The sequence below is a fragment of the Ixodes scapularis genome, unplaced genomic scaffold, assembly GCF_016920785.2.
Source record: "Ixodes scapularis isolate PalLabHiFi unplaced genomic scaffold, ASM1692078v2 PGA_scaffold4__175_contigs__length_147842914, whole genome shotgun sequence".
NCBI classification, from domain to species: Eukaryota; Metazoa; Arthropoda; class Arachnida; order Ixodida; family Ixodidae; genus Ixodes; species Ixodes scapularis.
The window spans coordinates 128,798,953-128,825,158 of record NW_024609879.1 but is presented as its reverse complement, the minus strand read 5'-3'; the positions used below and the strand labels follow the sequence as shown (position 1 = coordinate 128,825,158).

Below are 26,206 nucleotides of genomic sequence, written 5' to 3'. Positions count from 1 at the left end.
AGAAATATAGGGCTAATGTTGTTCTCATCAACTGAAAATAATATTTTCGAATTGTCGATCAGTTTCCCAATCACATTATAAGGAATAGCAAGAAAATTCATGAAAAAAATAATAAGTAGGGTTGCCTAGGGTAACTAAAACTACGCCTTTACAAAACGCTTAAAAATATATTTAAAAAAAGTTAGATTGCGTATATGTTTATACAGTCTAGAACATAGTCTGCCTCCAACGGGCGACTTGTCTCCCAGCTGTAGATGGGCAATTCAGCCAGTGCAGTAAAACCGCTAGCCTGGGGTCTTTAACGTGCACCACGCAGTAGTGATACACGACCGCACGCCGGTACGATGCTCATCCAGATCGAAACGGGCAGGAATGGGGATCGAACCCAGGATCCCTGGGTTCTGCACGGCGAGCTTTCGCTTCACGTGCTCCGAGCTGGTGTGCACTAGACCAATCTCACTCCCCTCCCTCACCCCCCCATCCCCCCCCCCCCCCCCCCCCCCCCCCAGAAAAAAAAAAAAAAGTAATTAAAACAGATACACAGCGGTTTCTTGTGACAGCAGCACAATCATTCCCTGTGGCCGGTCCTCGTGTGCCCGAGACTTGGAAGAGCTTTGACTGGACGAAGTCGGGACCCTCCCGAGGCACGCGCGCTCGGACCGGGGTTTGGGCCGGCGGGGGATACGACTTATCGCCCCCCTCACCATCAGTGGTTCCTCTATATAAAACTAGGTACGTCTCCATCACCTTCTCCTAATTTCCCCCATGCCTCTCTATCTCCCCACCCCTACACTATACATCTTGCAATTACTTTTTTTTTTAAAGATTATATATACACATTTATAACCAGTGAGCTCAAGCACACTCCTTTCGGTTCTGTTCATAACATTCAAAAAGTTTTTTTCTGATACTAAGTAACATGCAAGGTGGGATGACATGTGGGGTGATGCTGGGAAGACACGTGACATGGTGGGACGACATGTTACATAGTAAAACAATAATGTTTGCTCAACCTCCTAAATGGCTGTTCTATAAGCTTCTGTGGCTGCCATAATATACAAAACGCGCTCCAGGCGCGTTTTGTCTAATATTGTAAAGATGATATTTTTAATGCTTTATTTGGGGGTATGAAGCCTATTGTTTTGTTAAATGTGTTTTCGTCCTTGTAACGACCCACGGGTCAACATGCAGCATGTAATAAATAAATAAAGAAAGAAATATATGACTCCCAACTGGCAGAACAGCCAGCTAGATAGCTTTGAAGCATAAAAAATGCGTTTATTTTTTTTTTTGCAAAGGCATTGGACCAAGGTGAGGCATTGAACCAAGGTGAGGCATAGAACCAAGAAGACAACAGGTTCTAGTTTATAATGCAATAAGGAATGACTGTTGAAATTAAAAAGGTTTGTTTATTTTAAACATGTTCCAAATACTATCAACTGCGTTGTTATATAGCCAAATTTTCTGTAGTTTTATTGTAGAGCGCAAGTTCGTCTGCTTCTTTTGCCAGGGTTGTGATGACGTCAGAACGCCAAGCTCTGATTGGCTGTGATTGAAGAATAGTGGGCAGACCTCAAGGCAGCTTGCTTTGAGGTCTATCCACTATCCTTCAATCAGAACCAATTAAAGCTTGGCGTTCTGACGTCACTACAGACCCTGCAAAAGAAGCAGACGATCCTTGCGCTCCGCATAGTGAAAATTCTCCAACTTCAAAATGAATTTTCAAAAAGTGACGTCTTTCTAGATAACGGAAAGACTAAAATACAGAAAAGACGAAACACAGACGAGTATGAAAGAATGTACTCGTTCACGTTTCGTCCTATGTTTTATTCTTTCTGTTATCTAGTATACTTTATCAACGCGCTCGTTAGGAATGTGACGTCTTTATTATGTTTACTCTCACCCCTACATAAAAAAGTCACCATTTTTTTTTGTGAAAAGTTTAAAACAAACGTTTTTGCAACGATGCAGAGTATCCAATCCATACGCCATCGTCACTGGCGCCGCTGCCCCGCTGCCGCCACCGCCGAATATTCGACGCCGCGCGGCCGCGCCGCCGAACCGACCGCCACGCCGCCTCTCGCCGGTCAAAAAAACAGTTGACGGAACTACGCAGCTGCGAGTTGAAGAACCATGGAACGTATTGGGGCGCCGCGACGACAGCCAGCGATCCTCGCGTTCGGGACGTTTCTTACTTCCCTCCAGCGCTTCTTCAAATAACCGCTAGGATCGCAAAAACCGGCAACGTTACTCTTCGGACCATATGACGTAGGTTGCTCACTTTCCGGGACGCCCCGACACGCGTCGAGGAACGATAGCCGCACCACACCCCGCGATACACCGGCGATCGCGAACCAAGATGTCGTCTTGCGACCGTGCGTTTCGGACGGGGCTGATGTTTCCGTCGTCGTGAAAATGAGTCGCCCAGCACGCACGCCGGCTAAGGTAAGTCTGCGGTGCAGCTGCCGTTCTCTTACCTGAACCCCAAGCGCCTCTCTGGCGCGTCGAATCGGGCTAGCAGCGTCCGAAGCGTCCGCAGTAGCTCTTCCGTAGAGCTCGGTGCTGTTTGTGTATGATGGGGAACGCGACGAAAAGTACGCAATATCTGTTTATACGCCTTCGATGTAGCGCGATATATCTCGCTGCGATTCGCTGAGAACGCCCTGCTGCCTCATTCGAAGCGCTGTTATAGCCGTGTTTCTCTTCTCTGCACAGAGGTGCCAAAGGATGAGGCGATTCTTGTCGAAGCTCTCAGGCTCTCAGATGTTTTCGAAAGATTATTCGTGACAGTGGACAGGAAAAGGACTCACCTTTCGGAGCACATTTATGCTCCGTTTGGCGCCAGTTAAGATCCATGTGTTCAAGAGCACTGGGTGGTAAGGGTGTTAAGAAAGAACGTAAAATGAACATAATAATAAATAGAGAAAAGGCCGTGAACTGTTTGTGCGCGATAACGACGGCTCCCCTTGTGTTTGTCGGTGCATCGCCTGCAATCTTGATCTTTCCATTATCGTCATCAAGCTATATAGCGGAGCCAGTGATACAATGGCATTTACATACTGGACATTTAAATACCGGGGCACGTGGAATCGTTTACGGTTTTGTGCCTTAACACATTCGCTTATGAAAAATATGTTCTCGTTTTTAATCGCCTGCGTTGTGTTCCCCATGCTTTTGTCAGAAAAGCTCGCTTGAAGACGCTAAGCAACACTGCCAGCTAGCACAATCAAATCTTAGGATCCACAGGGGAAAATGTCAGGATGGGGCGAAGGGGACGTGACGAGTGTTGGCATAAAATAAAGAAAATAAACTAGAAAACTGGCATCAAAACATTTGGGTGTCAGTGGGGAGGCTGCGTTGTATATGCAACTCGATCGATGCCTACCTAATGAATCATTTAGAGGAGTACTCATGTTAATTCGTGTTACTTTTATTGGGTAGTGTCTTGAGTGAAGTACTACAGGAGATTAATTACTTTCGAAAATAATTAAAATACACGTGACGTGACCAGCTGATCGTAAGGCCAAAAGAGAGGAAAAGAGGGAACTGCCCAAAATGACATCGAATCTGATTATATCTGGTGTTGATTTTTATTTCAAAGCGCCGTTGTCGCTGGGCGCGAAGTTTAAACTAGTTTGGGATACAGTGGAACAGGGCTGGGAAGAAGCTCTCATAATAGTATCCCGCAATGCAAATACTGAGATACGTGTATTTTTAAAGGAGCTGTGCAATGATTTGAACGTTGAAAAAATTTGCATCTTCTACTTTTGACATTGCTTTATCTTCTCACAAAGGACAGAAAAAACATATCCCTCCTTCGAAATGTTGTAATTCCGCCGCGTATTCGCGAGGCAAAAGTTAAAATATTTCCCGACCTGCAGCCGCGAGCGCTGGCCATGAGAACCACGCGGCATGACGTCAGTGGGGGACTTGTAAAAAGATAGGAAATTGTGCAATTATCTGCTCGTTAAAAGGTAATTTTTCAATAAACCTTGTCGTTTTAACATAAATATAAATGCGTCAAAAACCTGGTATCATCGACAAAACTTTAATTACGCTCAGTTTTAGTGGCGCCACCTGTCCGAGGTCAACAAAGGCATCAGCTCTATCTGCTACCGCGAACAGCCGCCAGAAGCCGGAGGGGGAAGGGGGCATAGCCGGACGGGGATGGCCGGACCCGGATGAGACTTTCCTTCTTTCGCCGTGTTGATCGCACTGTGCTAGCTGCTTACACACACACAAACACACACACATAATTTTCAAATTATGTAAGCAGAGCACTCAAATCGTTAGACAGCTTCTTTATACAGATACTGAGAAACATTTGTATTTTATGTAAGGGATATATAAGGGATATCCCTTAGATACTTTTGCAACAAGCGGGGAAAAGAGTAAAGAAGTATCCAGGAACACAGATAGGAATACATAATGAAATGAATAACGAGACCATGTTCGTCATGGCCTCGTTTTGTGTCGCAAGTACAAAATATAGCACAAAATAGGAACATTCGAATTATCAAGCAATACACTTTATTTCACAAAAAAAAGGATTTGCAAACTTTGAAAGTGAACCGACAATTTAATCGCAATACCACACTAGCGAAAAAAAAAAAAAAAAAAAAGCCTATTTGTCGTCGTCGAAACGAATAAATACCGCCTTGATGAAAGGGAAGTCCTGGAGCATTGAGACGTCTTTCCAGAGGGTCGTCAAGGCAGCGAAAGACTTCCACGCTCACATGGGCCTCTTCCGAAACTTCTGATCTCGCTAAAGGCGAGGAATCACCGTCTTCGAAGTCGCAGAAGACGTGGACGTGATCCGCCGGAAATGAGCACTGTTTCGCCTCATTTCCTGTTTGGAACATTATTCAGTTTAAACTTGAAATGCTAGGTTGCGTCGTATAAACTCGTCTGAGTAACCCAGGGGCATTCTACAAGAAAGCCGCACCCACTGAGCCTATACAGGAAATGAGAAACTAGAAAAAAAAAAAAACGACTGACTCAACTGGTCATTCTTCGTAGATCTACAGGAGAACCTCCGCCTTCAACATGCACAGCACAATCGCTCTGTATATTTAGCTATGCGAAGGACTTGTGTGAGAAATTGGTCGCTGAGGAGCCCCGAATGCTTCACCTCCGTGCACCGACGCCTCTTGGCGCAGGTAACAAACAATATTTTTATACTTTACTTTTTTTCCCCCCCCGCTGACCCTTCGTAACATTTGGGTTGAGAGAAGTGCTGACCGGCGCATGTAATTCCCACGATTTGTACGCGATCGACCACGGCACGACAGTAAAGAGTTTTCATAGACCGCGTTTCTCCCCCCCCCCCCCCCCCCCCCACACACACACACACGCACACACACACGCGCACACACACACACACACGCACGCACGCACGCACGCACGCACGCACGCACGCACGCACGCACGCACGCACGCACGCACACACACACACACACACACACACACACACACACACACACACACACACACACACACACACACACACACACACACACACACATACACACACACACACACACACACACAAAAGAAGCGCCTTAATTTTGTTTTAAATTTATCAAATGAATTCCCCGATAGGCTCGAGCGCCGTTTTACTAATTTATGGCACAACGCAGCAAGGTGTGCGTACGCACGCACGCCTGACTAGTACCGCGATCTTATTGGCAGAGGAGGGATAATGGGGAGATGAGCACTTTTTGGGGGGCAGAGAGCCGAATCGAGGTGACACCGTTTTCTCGTCCCGGGCGAGCCCTAGCGTCTCGGGGTTTCGACCGGTGCCAGCTGGCGGTTCTAAAAACGGAACACGTCAACCGGGAGCTGGTGATGTATCGTGCACTCCCACCCTGCCGCGGTGCTGACCTGGCAACAATGGATGGAGGGGAGAAACGGCGGAAATGCGCTCTGTTACGTTACTTTTTGTTTGTTTGTTGACCGAGCCGAGAAGATAAGGCGAAGTCACGCACCGGAAGTGGTCGGGGCAGGCAGCGTAACCGGAAATGGTCGCCGGGGCAGTCGGGAGTATCGCGAGGCATGCGTCGAGAGCCTTCGGGCGGAACCTACCTACCTACCTACCTTCGCCGCAAGGTAGGCTGCTGCAGGCTGCGTGTGCTTTGCACCTTCGTCACAGCTCGGGCATGCGAAAGAGCAAACGCAAAACCAGGCTTGGTTTTGCGAGGAAATAACTGAGGAAAACCCATACAATCTCTATGATATATATATATAAATAACTGAGGAAAACCCATACAATCTTTATGATATATATATATCATATAGATTGTATGGGTTTTCCTCGGTTATTTCCTCGCAAAACCAAGCCTGGTTTTGCGTTTGCACTTTATATATATATATATATATATATATATATATATATATATATATATATATATATATATATATATATATATATATATATATATATATACACAATCTGATAAAAGGAAAGCGTTGAAGATGCAACTGGGACTGGGAACAAATGAAGGAATTGAACTGCACCGCCTCCTTGGGCCTTGGCCAACATCTGGGGATAAGGCCAACGAAAGCACCGATTAATGATCTCGCTAACACTTGTTCATTCAGAATACTCTCGACTTTGGTGGAAATAGTGCGTATTTGCTTTTGATTTTGTTTTATACTCCCTCCCCCTTGTTCTGTGTGCACTAGCATTCATCTCAAGAACCGTATAGTAAGAAAAAAAAAAGTCCGGCTCCTCGCGGCATTTTACTAATTTCCCCCTTCCTGCGTTCAATTAAGATGTGTATAGCTGCTTGTTAGATTGGCTTAATTATGTTATCAAGACGTACACGTTTCGGAAGTCGGAATCGTCGCTTATTTCTTTAACAACCCCATCTGGTGAGAACTATATACATCGCGCAGTGCACGAATAATGCGCAAAACTTTGTTTTCTTGATGGGACAATAGTGCCCACCGCGCAGATTTAGGCAAGTATCACGACGCGGCACAAAAGCTCTTGGATGCCTTCCTCAAAGAAGGTTACAGCCCGGGCTCTCTCAGTCATTCCATCACGCGTCCAACAACAGTGTCAGTCGCCACGGGCGTTCTTTTCTTCTGTTCGCACTCACCGAAACTTGGTGCAGTTTCCTTCCTATACACTTTACACGTCTGTGGTGTCTGACGGCGTGTCGTCGACGCCTGACGGAGTGACTGAGAATCTCGGGCGGTAACCTTCTTTGAGGAGGGCATCAGTGCCTAAATTCGCGCGGTGATTACGTGGAGAAGTAGCTACAGTACAATCGAATCTCGAAATTCGCATTACCGGGAGTTTCCTCCCATAGAGACGTGGGCGTACCAAGCCCGGGGGGGTTTAAGGGGGACGCTTGTTCCCCCCCTCCCCTCCAGTTCTCAGAGTGGGGGGTCAAGGCATGTGTTTTGCCCCCCCCCCCCCCCCCCCTGAAACAGCCGCCACTGGGCAGGGCAAACACTGGCCGGCGGCGCCCAAGGGATACCAAGGGCACCGCCTTCCGGCACTGGGGGTTAAGGGAGAAGGGGGGGGGTCTGGTTTGCCCCCCCCCACTCAAGAACAAGTTGGTACGCCACTGCATAGCAACGCATAGGATTGAACCTGTATGTTAGTTTGAATTATCCACAAGTTTGAATTAATGAAAGTCGACTGTATCTAAATTTTGTTTCTATTAAAACTTTTTCATCTTTTCTTTTAAATCACAGATAGTCGAAGGGTAATAGAGAGAGAGAAAGAAAGAGAGAAAAGCGCTCGTATCATTACTTACGTCTTTTACGACAGGGCTGGGCAGAGATACTTCAAAAAGTATCCTGAAATACAAATACTGAGATACATGTGCTTTAAGGGCCAAAATACAGATAATGAGATGCATTTGTCTTTTATGCAACGGTATATCCCTGACATACTTCTGCAGAAACGGCGAAAGAGTGTTCCGGAAGACAGATACAAATACGTTTAGAAATACACTTGTTCCCCCAATGGTGTTAGGTGGGGAGGGGCTAATATGAACGGTAATTTAAGCTTGTGCTCCTGTTCGGTGTGTCATTTTTAGGCTGTTACCCCCTCGAACCCTTTACTTACCATTAATACCGCTGACGAAAACACGTCACACCCGTTGAACCCCATGGCTACAGAACGGTAAAGACTGCGTACCATGCTTGACAAAAGGCGTCTGCCCGAAATGAACCTTGTTTTGCCGTGGGGGCGCATCTCGAACGGTCATATTATAAGCTTCTGAGTCAACAATAGTGTAGGGAGATTGGATAACAGCACCGTATTTTTTTTTCTTTGTTCAACCCCTTTAGAGCGTTCTCTCTGCTAAATTGGAGATAGTGGAGTGCTTCGTGAGAGGAGCTGATTTTGTCATTAATGCGAAAGCATTAACTGTACCATGGAGCGAGCCGACGTCATCTGCTTTGAAGCCGCGCCAAACGGCACCTAAACTCCTTCTCCAAGTGAAGCCGCGATCTCCCAAATTTGAAACCACGCGAGAAGCCTAGCCAATCGGCACCTGGTTCGCCCGATCTCAAATTAGTGGAGTGAAGCCGATGGATTTCGGCTTCGGACCCATTGGCTGGCGCGCGTCATAGTTTCAAGGAACGAGGCTCCCATTGGCCGCTGCACGTCAGTTTCAACGACCGCCACCCGATGGCGCTGCGTGTCCGCGCCTTGAGCGCGCCGGTAATGCCGGTAACACGAAGCGTCCAAGGTCAAAGCGGCGAGGAGAGCTGGGAGGGCGCGCGCTCGCTCGACGCAAATACGCCGCCGACGAAACGAGGGAGCGGAAGAACAACAAGCATGCTTTCGCATTCGCAACTCATAGGAAGTGCTTGGTATTTCTCGAGCTTTTTCTTGCCCATAACCTTTTTTAAAACATTTTTTTTATGTTTGTGATTGCGATGGATCATGTTATAGGACGGGCTCATGTTATAAGTTACGAAGCAACTTGCACCAAAAAGATGTTTTTATCTTTTAAATCTAAAAAATGACAACAAATGTAACGCGATACCTAAGTCTGGCAAAGTATCGCGGTACAAGCGATACATCTTAAATGTATTTCACTACTGAGATACAAATACATGTTTCGAATGTATCTCGATTCTCGATACAGACATACAGATCTCGAAAGTATCTCTAAGATACTATCGCGATACTGCCCAGCCCTGCTTTACGACCAAAGGAAAAACGTAACTAAGTTCCAAAGTTTTTTTTTCGTGGTAATGTTGCTTGTTTTGCTCGTCTTTTTTTTTTTTTTTGTATTCTCTTGTTTTTGTAGTTTTTTTTTAAGCCCTGAGGCGGGTCCTGATTAGAGATGCTGCGAACTTTTTCGAACCTGCGGTTTGAAGATCGAACGAAAGGTTCGAAATGTTCCGAACGTCGAACTTATTAAATTTGACAAGTTTCGACTTTCGAATTTTTGGCGCTGAGAAATTCGATTGTTTCCGAACTTCCGCACTATGAAGTTCAAGATTTTCGAGCTTCGCAGGCTAAGAAATGCGACGATTTTCGAAATTATTCATTCAGCCGTAAACATAATTTTACATGAAAAAACACAAAACTAAAAACCACGGTTATTAATATTATTACTTGCAATGTTGTGGACAACATAACAGGCTTGGGAAACGCTGGTTCGCCCGCGGAAACGGAGCGCCAGGAACATACCAATAGTTCTTATTGCGACCACCAAATAGTGCGACAGTTTTTTTTTTATTATTTTTTTTATCTGTAAATGGTTGAGCGTGTTGATTAATTTGGAAAGCATAATGATTATTTTGGAAAACATGTTGATTAAGATACAATTAATGCAAAGGTGCAAGCGAGCTGGACAAGAATGGCAATTATAAACCCCGGAGAAGGGGAACAAGGGAGATTCGCCTGGTCCGGGTATCGAACCCGGGACCTCTCCATTACAAGTGGAGCGCTCTACCAACTAACCTAACCAGGGGTTAGACGTCAGTAGAGCAAACGGGTTTTATCAGCTGCCATCAGTCTAACACCAACAAGGGGGGTGAACGGCGTGCATTTGTTTTTTTAAGGTATGATTTATGATTAAGATGCAATTAATGCAAAGTTGCTAGCGAGCTTGACAAGAATGATGAAAATAATCCCTGGAGAAGGGGATCAAAGGGTACAAAGGACAGACACAAATCTCCAAACACAGCTATAGATGACTGGCGCGCGACCGAAAAAATCGGCCTGGTCCGGGTATCGAACCCGGGAGCTCTCATTTCCAATTGTTTTGGTTTATGATTTACGAGGGACATTGAAGGCAAACAGACAACACAGGCCGTGTTACCTGTTTCGTTACCGTAAAAGTTTTTTTTTTTTTTTTTTTTTTTTCCAAACATTAGCGCACGGAGCGTGTGCCTCGATCTTTCATCACGTGAGCCAGCTCCCGCCCACATCCACGCGCAGAGAGCAGGATCAGGCGATGAAAGGCAGACGTTTGATTGGTCCGCATTCGCTGGATCACTGTCGGGTCACTTTAGGCCGGGCAGGCTAGAGGGGGGTCATGGCTGGATTCAGAAAGACCGCGGGGAGGGCTCTCTTCAGAACGACGGAACTTCACGCTTGACCGCTTCACTGCGTGCCGTTTTACGTTTTAGCCGTTTTACGGCACTCGACGCCCCCCCGAAGCCTCGTCGGCGGGCGTCAACGGAAACAATTTTGTCACTATTCTGAGGTTCTTGCTGAGAACGCTTTCCCCGCTCGGCAAACGTGCTTTGCCGTCAGAAGCAGACGACAGGGCGGTTGGCGTCTGCTACCGGCGCGGTGCGCAGTTCGTGACGTAAGCGACGCCGATCGTACTTGCGACTTCCCGATTTCTGCACGTTTCGATGTACACTGTGCGACACCGTTAACGCGAACACCACATCGCCGTTCTTTTTTTCCGTATTTTCACGCAGATTGTGTTTTATCAGTCGATTTCCACGAAGTTCCGTAACGTTTTACTGCGAGGGCCGGTTGTCACGAAAAACCGACACCGACACATTTTTTTTTTCATAGAGTATGTGAGAAACACGCGATTTGTGAGTACTACAAAATCCCACATATTGCAACCTTCAATTATTATTTTTCTCCATTCCTCGGTACATGCATTTTAGCTCAAGTAGAGAAAACTAATAAGTTATCCCGAAGGAAGCGACGAGTTGTTGCCCTCTCAAAACATTGCACCACGACTGGTAGGAGTTTCAGTCCCGTTCTGACTTGACTGAGCTGCATCGTACGAGAGCAAATTACGCTAAAGCCAAGATGCCGTGTAACTGCCAACTGCACCCATGTAGTTGTGCATGGATTGGGTTTTTGTTTCTGTGATTTTATTTTAAAGCGTGCAACATCTAAACGTTCGGTATTTTTAATACCTGGCAGCAACTATATAGACGTCATTAAGGTCACTAATAGTTATTGCCTTTCCTTCCTAGACCAAGGGTATTAGGCGGAAACGAGAACACACAAAGAAGGATTGTATGAAAACGTACTATACATTGAAAGAATGGCTTTTATGATGTACAACATGCAGCCCCCCCCCCCCCCCCCCCCTCCAAAATAAAAATAAAAAAAGCTTCGTTTTTTTATTGCAAAATTAATTTACGCATTGCTGAAAGCTCGTTCCACGCTGAGGTGTAGCGCCTGCGGTCGGAATCGGATGTCAAAGTTACAAAACTAATTGTTTTATTATCCAAAATTTATAAGTGATTCTTTTCTTTTTTTCAATTTCATTGGGAAAATGAGGCTCGTTCTTGGTAATTGTCGCCATTCAGCTCCATGTGTGCGAGGACTGCGTCGGCCGCAGTTTTCCCATTATAAATTTTAGGAAATCGCTAGTCACTTTTGATCAAGAGAACAGTTAGATCTGCCTGGGGGGAACTTTGGCACCCGGTTCGGACCTCCAGCGTTACATTCGGGTAGGGAACGCGCGTTCGGCGATACGTAATTTATTTTTGCGGTGAAAAAGGAAAAAGGGCTCGAGGTACATTTAAGCACTTCTTATGAGTTGTGAATGCGAAAGCATGAATGTCGTTCTTGCAAGCGTTCTCGTGAAGTGGCCGCGCCTCGCTGACATCGGCCGTGCCGCCGGCAGGCAGCGCCATGGGGTGGCGCTGATTGAAACTAACGCGCGGCGGCCCTCGCCGTTTTCCGTGGCCTTTTTGCGCGGCTTCAAAGCTGGGATGCCTAAGATCGCGGCTACACGAATTTATCTGCCGTTTGGCGCGGCTGATGACATCGGCTCGCTCCATGGGACAGGTAATGCTTTAAAAATAGGTAGTTGGACTCGGCCATCCCTTTTGGCTTGGGGTTTGGCCTGTTCCGTGCCGACCGGGTCTCCTTGCAGGCGCGGTCGAGGGAGGCCTGCTGACGGCGCACGGCGAGGCAACCATGGGCAGCTGCGTGTCCGCCCTGTCCGGGTCTCGAGGCGCCGACCGGAGCCGCAGGGAACGCACCTTCCAGGTGGGGCTGCCTTCCGGTGTGCCATGATATCAGCGGCGTAGAGAGAGAAAAATTTTTGGGAAAGCTCCTCCCAGCTCTTTCCACTGTTAGGCTGGATTTGGGGAGGAGCTGAATTAAGCCCCTCCCGAAGCCGAGCCGACTTTATGCAGACGATCAACGCATCGCAGGCGACGCTTTCGACCCGAGCAGGTGACGAACGCGGTGATCGTCTGCGAGCGTGTCTGCCTTTCCGCCTGCTCTGCTCCTCGCCACGCCACGACGCGGCGCATGCGCACTTGCGACTAATCTCTGCGGGAGGCGTCCGCCATTCAGTTGCAAACGCTCCCCGTGGTCCGAGGTGGACCGTCTGTTCCAAAATAGGCTCTAAAAAAACGAGTTTTGCGCATTGTTCATACGCCGCGCGAAGTATGTAGTTCGTACAAGATTCGGTTGTTGGAGGGCGAAGTGATGCTTTTGTCGTTTGCGACGTGTATACATCTCGATAAGATAGGATATATCTAATCTAAGATACACCTACCTATTCTATCTTCATTCTCCACACAAATAGGGAAATTAGTATTGCACCACGAAAAAGCGAAAATCTTTCTTTTTTTTTTCTTTTTTTTTCCTACGGCTTTTGAGGTGAAAACGGTGGACATCGCGTGCGATTGAATGGCGGACGCGTTTCCCCACATGGCGCGTGTGCGGTGCAGGAAAGCCAGGTCTGCGGAACGGTCGTTTCGTGGGGAGGGAGCACTTGGTGCCGCATTTGGGCGAACCTTGCAAGCACGCTCCTCTCGTCACACCTTCTAGCCAGTCACGCCCGGTCCTCGAGGAGCACGCAAGGACGGTTATTACCGTGGGCCGCTCTTTATGTTTCCGCGGCAAAACTTGGCTGCAACGACCGTCGCGACGCAGCCGTTTTCGAAAGTTCTGGATCACGTTTGGGTTTTCGGAGAGAGAAAGCGCTTTGGGGGACAGTAAAAACAACCTGCAAAAACGGAGGAAAAAAACTTTTTTTTTTTTGCTTAATGTAGCGGGTTATGAGTCGGCCATACATGGGTAAATTACTTCCAAAATGTAATTACAATTACTTTGCTCCAAAAGTAGTTTAACTACAATTACAAATACAACTACGTGAAAATTAATTAATTACTATTACAAATTACTTTTAAAAGGCAATGCAATTACTTTGCAATTTCTTATTTCTTAGACCGACCCGACTTGGGTCATGTTGTGTAGAATGCAACAGATATGTTCATTCCTTGCCCCAAAGTTTGAGGAGGCCTAAGCATAGATGCATAAATGTCACATATTGCACTTTCCTTTTATGAATTTTGTTAAATTTAAGATACATGCAGCTTGACAGTGTGGGGCAATCAAGTACCAGGTTCTTATATTTTTAATAAATAGTATAATAAGTTAGTTCATATGCTGGTAGACGCCAGATCGGTAAAGAAAAAAAAACATGGGTAAAGAGACTTTTATTTTCAAGGCAAATAAAAATGCGACAATTAGTAATGTATGAATATTTTACAAATGTTAATATAAAACTAAAATCCACACGCGCTAATACTACCCCATTCACTTACAAACATCATGCTATTGTAAATGATTTACATTGAGTTGAATTATAATGGCTCAGAAATACATAAGAACCGAATCGGAACTCCCGAATCATTGGCGACAGTATTCACAGGTGCGAGGTCAGTCTCCAAATTGCGTATGCAAATAATATCCGGAGTCAAACCACAAGGAAATAAACCTCAAAATAATAATAAGATACAAATATGCAAAAGTACTGGAAGAGGGACGTAAAAAACTGGAAAAAGAGAAAAGAAAAATAACTTTATAGACAAATAAAATTCCCAACCTCGCCTGAAAGCTGGAGCTCAATTTTTTTTTTCTTTGAATATTTTGGCATGTTTACGCTATTATTGTCTGCTCGCACCGTAGATGGCGCTACACGACGCCGTTGAGGTAGGCCCCGAAGAGGATTGTCTCTCAACTCGCAGTGTAAACAAACAAACAAAAACAAAAAAAAAGAAAGAACGTGATTCTATTTTTGTTGTGCGTGCGTGTGCATGCATGTCTATGTGTACGAGTGTAAAACCGAGTGATAGGCCTTTTGTGCGAGCGCTGAGGCTTTCGAGAGGTTCCGTCGGTGCCACAAAGTTCTGCAAAAGTAATGGTACTTGTGCCTGAAATTTTGCAATTACTGGCACTAGAAAGTATTTAAATTACAATTTCTTTGTGCCGAAAGTAATTAATTACAACCAAAAATTACCAAGAAAAGTACTTAAATTACAGTAATTCAATTACTGTAATTGAATTACTGTAATTGGGTATATGACGGACATTGAATGTCCGTCATATACCCAAGTATATGACGGACAGACAAAGACTACCTCGGGATCCACTGCGAAACATCGCGGATTAGAAGAGAATATGCACGGAGATCGGACCTGTTCGGTTGCTGAAACTGCTCACACCTCGATGGAAGCGACTTTACCCGTTTTCTGCGGCTAACGGCCCCTTGCTATGTGGCTCCCCCGCAGCGCAGCCGTGTACTTGGGGAAAGCAGCTCTCTTTCGGTGAGGAGATGATTGCGTTCGTGCGTCGGGTCGGACGCATAGAAAAAATGCGTTAATTTGCCATTTGAAATAGGACAATAAACAAGGAATAATATAAACGTATATGAAAAATGCGGAATATTTTTTTTTTCAGAAAAATTTATACATAAGGGTATTTAATCATTTCGTCGTTTACCCTGAGACTGGGTTTTTTTTTTGAAGAGCAGAAGTAACAGAAAAAACAGACAGCTCTCAGACAGGTTCTGTTACTTCTGCTCTTCAAAAAAAACCCCAGTCTCAGGGTAAACGACGAAATGGTTGACTTCCACCAGCTAGCCTGTCCTTTGACTCTTTTCTAGGTATTTAATGTAGATTTCTCAGCGCCGTCAGTATGATTCGGCTGGGTACTGCTAAAATTACGTGGTCGATCCCAAATTTTCTTATTACATCTATATAGTCGCGTAACATTTTTTGAGTGTGGCGAACAATGTGTGTGTATATATATATATATATATAATTTAAAAATTTTTTTTTATGAATGTAGATTTAAGTTTATTATTGTATGCATAAAATACCGAAGTACCCACTTAAATTTTAAGGGAAAGTCGGGTAAAGCAAAGACAATGGGGCTTGTTTGGTTCGAACGAAGAAAAAAAAGCATGCATGATGATGGCCGCTAAAGAAGCTTTCGTGCAAAGAAAAATACTTCTTAGGCTTATTCGCTAAAAAGAAAAGACCACTGAAAAACATGAACTGTGGTATTTATATCAATTTCCATGAACCCAAAGTCCAGAAATGTTTGTCTGCCGCACAAGAAATCTCCATAGGCGCCGAATCACCCATTTCAAAATTTATAAAGTAAACACACGCTAAGAAAACTTCGTCAAAAACAGAGCAATTCCTAAACATAAATTCTCATAGATAAGAGTCTATCAAGAATATGGACGGCAGTCGATGCGGTCACCAGTTGCTCAACAATAATCATATGCGAATAGTGGATTTTGAGTGCGAAGCGATTTGGAGCGAATAGCAGTTCTGGCCGAATGGAATATATTTGGCTCAACTCATGAAAGGTGTTCCTAACCTTCCACTTGTCCACTTCTAAGCTCAGGAATTTTAATAGAACTATATTAATGAACTGTGTCACGTAAAAAACAAATTTGTTGCAACCATCCTAATCAAATGAATTTATAAATCTTTGTGCTATATAAAAGATAATATTTCTTTAATTTCAAATTTGACAAAAAAAAATTAGACATTTACAGATCTGTAACGCGAAATTAGAGTGCAGCTCTTGAGGAGGAGGAGGAGAGCTGCACTCTAATTTCGCGTTACAGATCTGTAAATGTCTAATTTTTCCCATCCTCCTTCCTTCCTCCTTCTCCCCTCCTCCTCTGTCTCTCCCACCCGGGCTCTGCGTGCGCAGAGAGGTCGTCACACGTTCGGAAAGGCTAAAGTTTACTCAGTGCATTGCGGCAGTGTAGTAAAACTGGCTGGGTGAGATCTGTCTATTCTGACATTGTCAGAACCATTTCAAGCCCGCGGTGAAAAAATGGAGTATAAAAAAAATGAGGAAAATACAGACACAGCTGAGAAGTGTCTCCAGGGCTGTCCGGCAGATGGCACTAGGTGCTAGAGTTCTCTCTAAAAAGCCCGTAATTCGAAGAGTTTCGAACTGCTCCATTGGGGTCACGCGATTTATGTGCCGAGTAACAATATTACCTGTAAGGAGGTGACGAAAGTGCCGATCATGAGCAAGCGTCTTTGCCTTTCCTCGTTGCCACCTGACAACGCAGTCCATGCATACTATTTACTAATCGGCACAGGAGGCACCCGCCATTAAATTGCAAACACTTCCCGTGGTTTAAGTTGCTCCCTTCCCTAAATCTAGGCAGTCCAGGCAAGACTCACCTAACCAAACCGGAGAAGTTCCACGTCTACCCAGTAGATGGTGCTAGTTCGTCATCTCGTCGTAAGGGGTCACAAACGGTTGCAGCAGAATCGATCGCAGTGAAATGCAAACGTGCCAGCCGACCTGGAGACACAGATGCCTCGCAGGTCTGGAACCTGGACGAGCAAGGGGTGGAACTGAGCCCGGGCAAGATGGAGGTGAATGCGACCGACTTGGTGCTGCACCAGCGGGGGCGTCCCCCCGTGCGCTGGCCCCTCCGGGGCCTCCGCCGCTACGGCTTCGACGCGCAGCTCTTCTCCTTCGAGAGTGGGCGGCGCTGCCCGACGGGCTCCGGCATCTACGCCTTCCGCTGCAACCGGGCGGAAGGGCTCTTCAACGCGCTGCAGGCAAGTCGGGCTGCAGGACAGCTGGGGCCCCTGAACCGTGCCCGTGGCAAAGGAGACTTTCGAGTTGCTGCGCAATTTATTTACTTATTTATTATTATTATTCCGGGCCTCAGAACGACTGAAGTCAGTCTTGGTATGAGGCACATGCGTACAACGAACAAAACACATGCGGGAATGCTACATTACTATGAATCGTAGAGTGAAATTTCAAGTTCACGTTTAAAAGAGATGTAATCTGTAAAAGCATCTAAAGAAGATTTCAATGAAATGTCATTAAAACAGAGCTGCATACGGGTGGTCGGACAGAGCTTCTCCTGTGAATCAGGATAAAACGAGCATGCGCGTCGGCTGAAACGTACCGGAACATGAAAATTAAAAGAACATACCAAGCTGCTATCTATCTGGCCATGAATTTCTTGTGCATCAGTAGTAAATCTCTCGCAGTTCTTCGACTTGATAATGCAATGCTGGAAGAGTAACGCTTCTCCGAAGCATTGGTACAGTCGTGGTTCGTTAATATGGTCCCCGGTAGTGCGGATGCCCCGCTATATAGACAACATTTTCAGGGATAGACTGGGTAAATGCATGCATTTTAGTGTCGTCATCATGGGCGACTCGCAATGGCTTATCTCGATTTACCTGCCCCAGCTGCACTTGGTGCACACTGCCATATTCGATTTACAAGAGCAGCCCGTCTGAACATGCAACCAGAAGTACATTGCTCTGCACTTTTGTGCGCAGTGCTACTCTCAACTACACCGGTGCAGGCTGGATTAGGCAAATTGAATGGGCCCAATATTGATGATATTTGGGGCAAATCGAGGTGTCCATATTAACGACACAGGACCGTATGTCTGTTTTAGTGACGCCGAGGTCTTTAGATGTCTCCGGTTCGAAAACTCCGTCGTTTTCCGTTTTAGTGAAGTTTCCTGCCACAGGTGTCGCTGATTGTAAAGGGGGAAGCAACTAAATACTATACTGTGTACTTTGAATTATACCAGTACTTTGAACTTATCACATGACTACGCGTCTCGTTTGTCGCTGTGCTTCGGTAGCTCGTAGCCTTCCCTGCACACTACCTCTGAGTGATGAGGGGTGTGGTATTAAAGGGATACTACAACGAAATTTCGGCGCTTATTTCTTGGTCTGTTCGTGTTCAAAAGAGCAGTGTCACATCGGACACACCAATTTCTTGCTGAAAACGAAAAAGGAATTTTAAAACAAATTAAACGGTTAGTAAAGTGCACCTGGTAAATGTCGCTAATGCCTCTTTTGTAATGCCCGTCTAGGAACCTTGACAGGTAGTGACGAACATGGTTAAAATTGCACACACATAGAAAGAAACAGTGAAGCGGGAAGAGAGAAGAGGCGCGCAAACTCACAACTCAGTGTATTAAAGGAAGAAAAAGGAACAGCCCTCGGTATCAGCTCGAGCCGAGGCCACACTCGAACGGGGGCACCCGAGCACGCAGAGGACACACACCATCAACCACATTCAAGCGACTGTAGAAAGGCGATTTCCTTGTCGGTTAAAGCCACAGAAGGATGGCTGACACAACGCTCGCCTAAGCGGAGTATACTAAAAGCTTCAAAAATTTCCCGAGTGTGTTTTTCGGTGAATCTGCCAATTATTGAGGTCTTTTGTAAAGAAGGTGTACACTTACACGCTTGACAATGAAGAGGTAGGTGACCCCTCACCGTTGAATTCAGAGAAAGATTGTGCTCCCTTAACCGTTCATTAATACACCGTCCTGTCTGTCCCCCGTAGGATTTACCATAGGGAAGGGGAATGCCGGAGCCAAGACGGTAACTGTCTTGACTCCGGCCACGACGAAAGAAGAGGGGAAGGAGGAACTCCCCTCTCCCCGAGACTCTCTTTTGTGTGTCCCAGAGGTCGCTATTGTCCCTCTAAAAGATTAGAGAAGATTAACCCGTCACTCAAAATTCGTACAAAGGCAGCTTTGGAGTTACTTGCGGTGGCCCGATCGCTGGTGTGCTTCTGCTGCTTTCAGCAGACGCTACGATCCATTGGGGCCTATACAAGGCCGTGTGAATGTCACGAGACCTTCGAAAGGGGCACAGCGACATGCAGAAAGCGTATTACGGGCTACATCTACAGAGCGGGATTGGCTGGGATAGCTTGCAGGCGTCCGCGCTGTGCTCGGACTTAAGGTCCCGAGACAAACTACATCACAATTGCGGTGGATGCGATGTGCTCTCCGTTGGCTGCTCTCCGAGCGTTTGCCAGAGTGGGCCGTTTATAACGTAAAATAAAGTCATCACGCTCATAGTACAAACGTGGGATTGTCATTTACGGATATTGTGGATCATATTCAGCCTATATGTGAACACGACGGGTATGTTTCAAATTTCGTTTAAGTATTCCTTTAAAGGGACACTGACAGGGTATTTATGCTCGCCGAGGTTTTTAGTTGTACGTGACATATGAGAGCTCAACTGCCCAGAACAGAATCTGCGGCTCGAAATTCGGTTTCCTTCCGCCCGAAAACCGCCGATCAAGAACTGACCGGTTCGAGTCTCGCTCACTCTCTTTTTCTCGGTCACGGGCCGTTTTCTAAGGTATCGATGCGACCACCAAATTTAATCAAAGTCGTGGGTCACTGAAGGCACACACTCAATATTAAAAGTAGAAAAAGATATGAAACCCTTTTTTTGTGGCTTCTAAAAAACTGCAAATACGTTGATTGAAAAAAAAAGTTCCACAGACAACCGAAAGCATTCTGTGCGTTCGTCGTTTCGCGTATCGTGGGACTCGCGGGGACGGCAATGGCAGCGGACGACGGGCGTGGGACCTCTATTTCAGAACTGTCGTTCGCGGTACCGGCGAATTCTGTCTACCTTTAAAAGAGAAATTTGGGACTGATCAAAAGAATTGGTATTCATCTCGTACGACACGCCCGACCACCAAGCCGATTTGCACGAAGACGTCACCGAGCCGTCGCTCCCTTCTCGTGGCTGAAGACATCGCTCGCCCAAACGTCAAGTACGACATGTCTACTTCGACTTGAATATGCACGCGTACGATTTCATTACTAGGTGCGAATGTCGCCAATGCGTGGTGCTTCCCGACTTCGACCCGGGAGTGCTTTTGCTAGAGGAAAATCGGCAGCAAACCTTCCAACTTACAGTTTACCGGCTGAATTATTACTAATGAAAGAGATCCACCAGTAAAGAGATGTCCTAGTAGCTCAGTGGGAAAGACGTCCGCTTCACACGCTGTCGGACCGGGTTCAATCCCCCTTGAAAACTTTTTTTTTTTTTTTCCAAACATTTTCTGATGATGACATATCTTGTTTTTTTACAATTATCACTGAAGAAACAAACAAAAAAAATAACAAACAAATGTTGTGGACGACTCTTCGCTGAATTAGATGGTATGGGATTTCCTTTTTGACACCTGCGAACTCAATGTAATCACTTTCCACAAAATGCAACGAGCATATAAATCAGGTAGCATCCGCTTTCCGAGGTGCCCGTATATGTTCTACAGGAATTGCAGCCAGGCATTGGTCCCGATCTCGTTGACCTTTCGGAAACTCTGTCGCACAATGCCACTTTTTTTCGGACGCAGGACATTTGAGCCAGCTCTTCACGCAACATCTTGGGTGTATTCTTTTCGGAGCCGATCATGGAAATTCACCACGGGCACTCACTACTCATCTCCAACTCCTCAATGTACAAAACAACTCATCTTGGAGTACAGAACAACGAGCTGAACAAACATAACTGCAAAAGAATCGCACGGCGAGCAGTTCCCGCATGCAGCATCGCACGCCGCATGTTGTGTCGTCTGCTACGGAGAGGAGAGAAAAAAAACAACAAAAAACGCACAATCGGGTGTAGCCACGTGACTTCCGCCACTCCCCACTCTCTTCTCTCCACTTCTCCGACCTCCGTCGGGTTTCGGTTTCGGTTTCGAGCAGTTGCGTCTTTTGGCTTTATTAAAAAAATACGCTACTCTGTTGCAAAATATTAATTGGGTAGTCCTCCCACACCATAATAAAGCGCCTAACAAAAAATTAAAAAAAATTTTTCGGAGGTGTAAGTGTCTCTTTTAAGGGAAGACTTCTTTTCAATCCGCTTTTAATAATTACCATGTTTATAACAGCCTGGACACATTCTGCTCGTGCATCTAGACAGAAAGCGTTTTGATACTGTGGATAGTTATAGGATGCTGCAATAGATAACACTGTCCAGTCCTTTGTTATTCTTGCTCGATTGGTGTCGGTTTTCTTGGAGTGGAGTCTCGTGCGCGTAGACAGCCTTGTATACATTTCTATCAGTGTTGGCGTACATGCCAGCTATCAGTGTTGTGTTTTGAGACTCTGAAAAAGTGGCGAAGCCTTTACGAGCTGTCGACAAGATTTTGATACGAGTATGGATGTATGTTTTTCTAGTCGTCTTCCTAGGCTTTTTGCCCTGTCCGCTAGTGTTTAATTTTGTCCCTAGAGAAATATGTCCCATAGTTTGGCAGAAAGTTTTTAGATCAGACAGATTACAATCATTTGAGCACTCATTGTTTTTCAAGTTTAGTTTCACTGCTGTAATGCAGTCGAGTTATCTCGGTGAGCGCAACCAATGTCAGCACGCCCTGTTGCTGTGGCACAGGGGTGGAACAACGATACGGATAGCAACATGCGCGACGCACAAGCAATGTTTTTCTATCTCTCCGACAATTTTGGTGCGTTGCATTGCAGGAGTGCATCCAAAATTCTGGCACCGCCTCCGCCATGACTACGACCATCAGCAGCGTGGTGCCGGGCGACCCGTCCCAGCAAGCAAATGGTACCAACAACGCTGCGGCGCAGTGCGACACCGCATTCACGCTGCCGCCCAGCGCCACGTCTGGCCCTGCCGTGGACTCTTCGGGCTACCTGGAACCCATCGCCCTGGGACCGCCCCGGCCCCCCCCTGTCGCCCTGATGGCACCACCCAATCCGGCGTCGGCGTCGCTACCGCCGGCTCCGACGGCCCAGCACTCCTACGTCAACTCGTGCACGCAGTGTGGCCTGCCCCACCCCCCCCCGTGCGTGGACGCCAACACAAACTACGCCAAGCTGGACGAGCTGCTCCGTCAAGAGGTGCGGCGGCGCGACAGCCACTTCTACGTCAACGTGAACCCGACCCAGGGACACTCGTACGCCAACCTGAGCTGCCCCGCTTCGCCGGACCGCGGCGCCAACAACGGGCTGGCGCCGGACGAGGTGAACTACGTCGTGCTCGACTTGGACCACCAGAGCGACTCAAGCACGACGGGTGCGACGTCGCCGGTTGCGGCGGCAGCTGCCCCCAGCGGGACGCTTGCGGCGGCGGGCGGGACGGCGTCGCAGCCCACGTCGCCCGTGCGGGCGCCGGAGGGCTACGCCACCATCGACTTCGACCGGACGGCGGCGCTGTCCAACTCGGCCAATCCCGGGGCGCATCAGCACGATGATAGCGTGCGAAAGACGCGCCACAACAGCACTGCCGTGCCCGTGCTTTGCTGAGGGGGGCTGGACGCCGACAACCGGGAGGCAGCAGCAACGCCCACCCTCAGCGAAGCGTCCGTTGCTCTGCTTCCGGGAGACTCGGAAAGATGCCCGGCAGTCGGTGCGGCTTTCGGCTCCGCTCTCTCTCTCGAATGCTGACAACAGAAAGGCGGTGGCGCCGGTCAGTCGTGCACGTGGACAGGTGCGTCGGGACGGCCGTGGTCGCATGGCTTCGACCGATGGATCGGCGTCCGTCGGTCATGGTTGCGAGAGTCGGCGACAGCTGGGCAAACGACGTGCCTATTTCAGCTGGTCATTGCCGCTAGCCAAGTCCCAGTATTCGGGTGGCCTTTTCGGATGTGCGCAAGTCGGAACCTTGTATATTACTTGCAGAGGTACCGTGAATGAACCAAGAAGTTTTGGGTTACGCCCAATGTACTTGGTTTGCACTCTTCTTTGTTTCGCAGTCCCGATCGTTGCACCGTGTTTCCGTCTTCGTAAACTACCAAAGAGCCTCTACTTAATTGTTGCACGAGAGTCGGCGTGTTTGGAGGTGCTTGGACCAGACAAGTTTGATCCCGCGCAGACGGAGGGATTTGTTAGACCTCTCGTCGGAAGGTCACATGGGAACCAAGTTTGAGGGTGCTTGAAAGTCGAGAGAAAGGGTGAGAGAGGTCACCCAAAGGGAGGAAGAGATCCCATCTTTCGGGATGCGGCGTCTCAAAACCTCCTTGACCCACGTCCCGACTATGGAGCGCCCTGTGCAGGTCTGCTCTTGTAAAGTGTAACAGCAGTGAAAACATCTCATGCAAAATAAATCCTGCCTTGTTTTTAATGGCAGCCTTATCCCATCGAGATATTTCTCGATGAAACAATTCAAACGGGAGAGCAGACCGGGCGTTGTCAAAATAACGTAGGAACAGTCGTCAGGTGAAAAGTTGTGAAACGCCTTTTCCCGTCGCACCCAGTCGAGGCAAGCGCATAAAAGCTATGTCCATTTGCGCACAAATTTTTAACTGCATTCTTGTCATATTCCTGAGTGTCTTTCGTTCCAGAAGGGAAACTGTGTTCACATAGTGGATGCCGAGTCTTATTTCCTTGCAGTACCTGCTATATTTATTAGCTGAAATGCTTGGCAGCTAGTTAACTTTCGGTAATCTTTTGACATCCCGTGGCAAAACCGGTCGTCGCTGCATGGCAGTCCTGCGGAGGGCATATGAATGCACATGACCTTGAAAACCTCCTACGCCATGTTTAGTTGTGGCAGCATAACTGGCTCGGTAGCGGCTGTTCTAGCCCATCCACGGCATAGAAGGCCAACTACAGCCATTAACAGGATGAGGATGGTGGGATGTCCTTCAGTTGCTCCACCTTTGGCGCCAGCTTCCTACCTTCGTCAACACTTTAGCGTCTCTCGAGCCTCGAGCATATTGGTTGCAGTGGAAGGCACCAAGAGCCCGTGTACAATCATGCATTCTGCCCGTCCGTCGAAGGAAAGGTGCGAACCTTGCATGCTAGTGTGTTCCGCCACAGGGCCGTGGTTTGGGGCATGCACCTGTTCTTGTCTTCCACGGGTCGTTCGTTCTCGGCTCGTTGATGGGCGTATCGTCCCACAGCACTGGCCACCCGGCGCCGAATTGTTTTGTGGGCATTAGGAAAAAGATTGTCCGCCCCTATTACTGCAGTTGCATTTTAGCCTGTGTAACCGACGTTGCCAGTAATGCGACACCGAGTCATTCCACGTCTTGAAGTACGTCAACATGCTCCTATAATCACGACGGAGCAATGACCTTGCCACACATCGAGTGGTTGCTAGATCATTGATGCCAAAGAGTCCTGCACGTGAGAACAGACTACCAGCTAACCGTCGGAAACGTAGTCTAATGCCACTTTGTTAGTGATGTAAATAGCTTCCCAAAGACAAAGTGCCCGTCGGCTGTCGTGAAAATTCTCAACCTCGAATCTGTTGAAGTGTTCCGTATAGCTTAGCAGATCACAATGTTTTACGAGGTTCTCTCCTAAGCGATGTGTTGGTAGCTACACTGTTGTTCGAAATGTCCGCCCCCTCCGTCCAGTGTTGCTCGAACAGCTTTGTGTTGCAGACCGTTTTATTTCGTTGCAGTAGCAGTGAAATCGTCTACAAGGCAGCTCGCATGGTGGAAACGCAGCTAGAAATTTGCAACAACCCTCATGGCTCATTGGTTGATGAATGAGGACAGAGAGCATTCTACAGCCACTTAGACAACTTGGCTCGAGGGACAGACGAGTTGTCCTGCACATTCAAGAAAAGCGCTGGAAAAGGTGTGAAATTCCGAGGCATTCTTGAGAGAAGGGGTGTTCCTGCCTCACTACAGCATTCCCTGCAGGTTAAGAGGGTAAAAGCGCTCTTTCTCTGGATGCTGAGAGGTGCAAACTTTTTATCTGCCGACACGCCCCAAAACTAGGGAACCTAGCAGGAACCCTGCCTTGCCTTGGCTACTGACACGGATCTAACGTATCAGTGAGCCCTGTTTTCGTTCTGGGTAGACCTTGGAGAACGTGGTCGCAGTACTCTAGGATAATTCACTGTAGTTTCGGCCCGGCCGCTTGCAAGTCTCTATGAACGCAAACCTTTATGCTAATTCAAAGTATACCCGGCAGTTACAACAAGAAAAAGAGAAAACGGTGTCTTCGAGCCTCGTGGGTCTCTTGTGTGTTCGTCAACGTCTTGTCGACAGACATTGCCAATTGTTGTGGAGTCCAAATTTCCGACCTGCCACCGATGTTGCCAACATGAACCCCCCTTTAAACTGGTTGCTCGTCTTTTTTTGCCCAATCTCGGAGTGTTGTATCTCGAACGTGTCGCCAAAGGTGCATTTACTTGTAAATAGCTGCTTCCGATCCTAACAGAAAACAGCTTTAAGTGTGTTTTCTCGAACAGGGAGTGGCTCGCAGCCTGCGATAGGTGCTACATGTACACTATGCAACACCATTAGCGTGAACACGACTTCGGCAATTTTTCCTAGTTTTACTTTGAAAGGGCACTGAAAGGCATCAAAATTTGCCACTTAAGTTGGTACATTGGCCGAGTACCTTCCACCACCATAGCAAGTCCTTCAATACTGAGAACAGAAAACTGGCCATGTTTGTTCCTGCTAACGGTGTTGTGGCGTGTACACACTAGAAAGTACCTTGCATAACTTGTGCCTAAAAAGTGAAACTTGCAGTGAAATGTTGAGACTTTAGAATGACCAAAGAAAACAAGTGCGGTCGTGCGTTCCTGCCACCTACCGCATCATACAGGTACCGACGTGTATACAAAGTGTGTGGCCAATGCCTAACCAAAGAGAAAGCTCTTTTTTTGCAAAGTTTTTGTTGCTGCAGTGTACATAAATTGCAGAGTTCCCCTATTTATGGAAAATAAAGCCACAAACCAA

The 26,206-nt window shown here is 47.0% G+C and overlaps 1 protein-coding gene across 1 annotated transcript; it reads left to right on the top strand.

Moving 5' to 3' along the window:
• The first annotated feature begins 2,329 nt into the window (after positions 1–2,329).
• LOC8043564 (fibroblast growth factor receptor substrate 3-like) lies at positions 2,330–26,206 on the top strand. The gene is made up of 4 exons (XM_029975529.4): positions 2,330–2,445; positions 12,336–12,451; positions 17,062–17,301; positions 22,020–26,206. Exons 2-4 carry the CDS (start codon positions 12,380–12,382, stop codon positions 22,806–22,808), a joined length of 1,101 nt encoding a protein of 366 aa, XP_029831389.3. The 5' UTR covers positions 2,330–2,445; positions 12,336–12,379; the 3' UTR covers positions 22,809–26,206.

Excerpts from the sequence above, each read along its gene's own strand:
- LOC8043564 (XM_029975529.4), top strand. The coding sequence starts at position 12,380 with ATGGGCAGCTGCGTGTCCGCCCTGTCCGGGTCTCGAGGCGCCGACCGG. Across the intron at positions 12,452-17,061 it reads GCAGGGAACGCACCTTCCAG|GTCTGGAACCTGGACGAGCA; the intron begins GTGGGGCTGCCT and ends GATGCCTCGCAG. Across the intron at positions 17,302-22,019 it reads GGCTCTTCAACGCGCTGCAG|GAGTGCATCCAAAATTCTGG; the intron begins GCAAGTCGGGCT and ends GTTGCATTGCAG.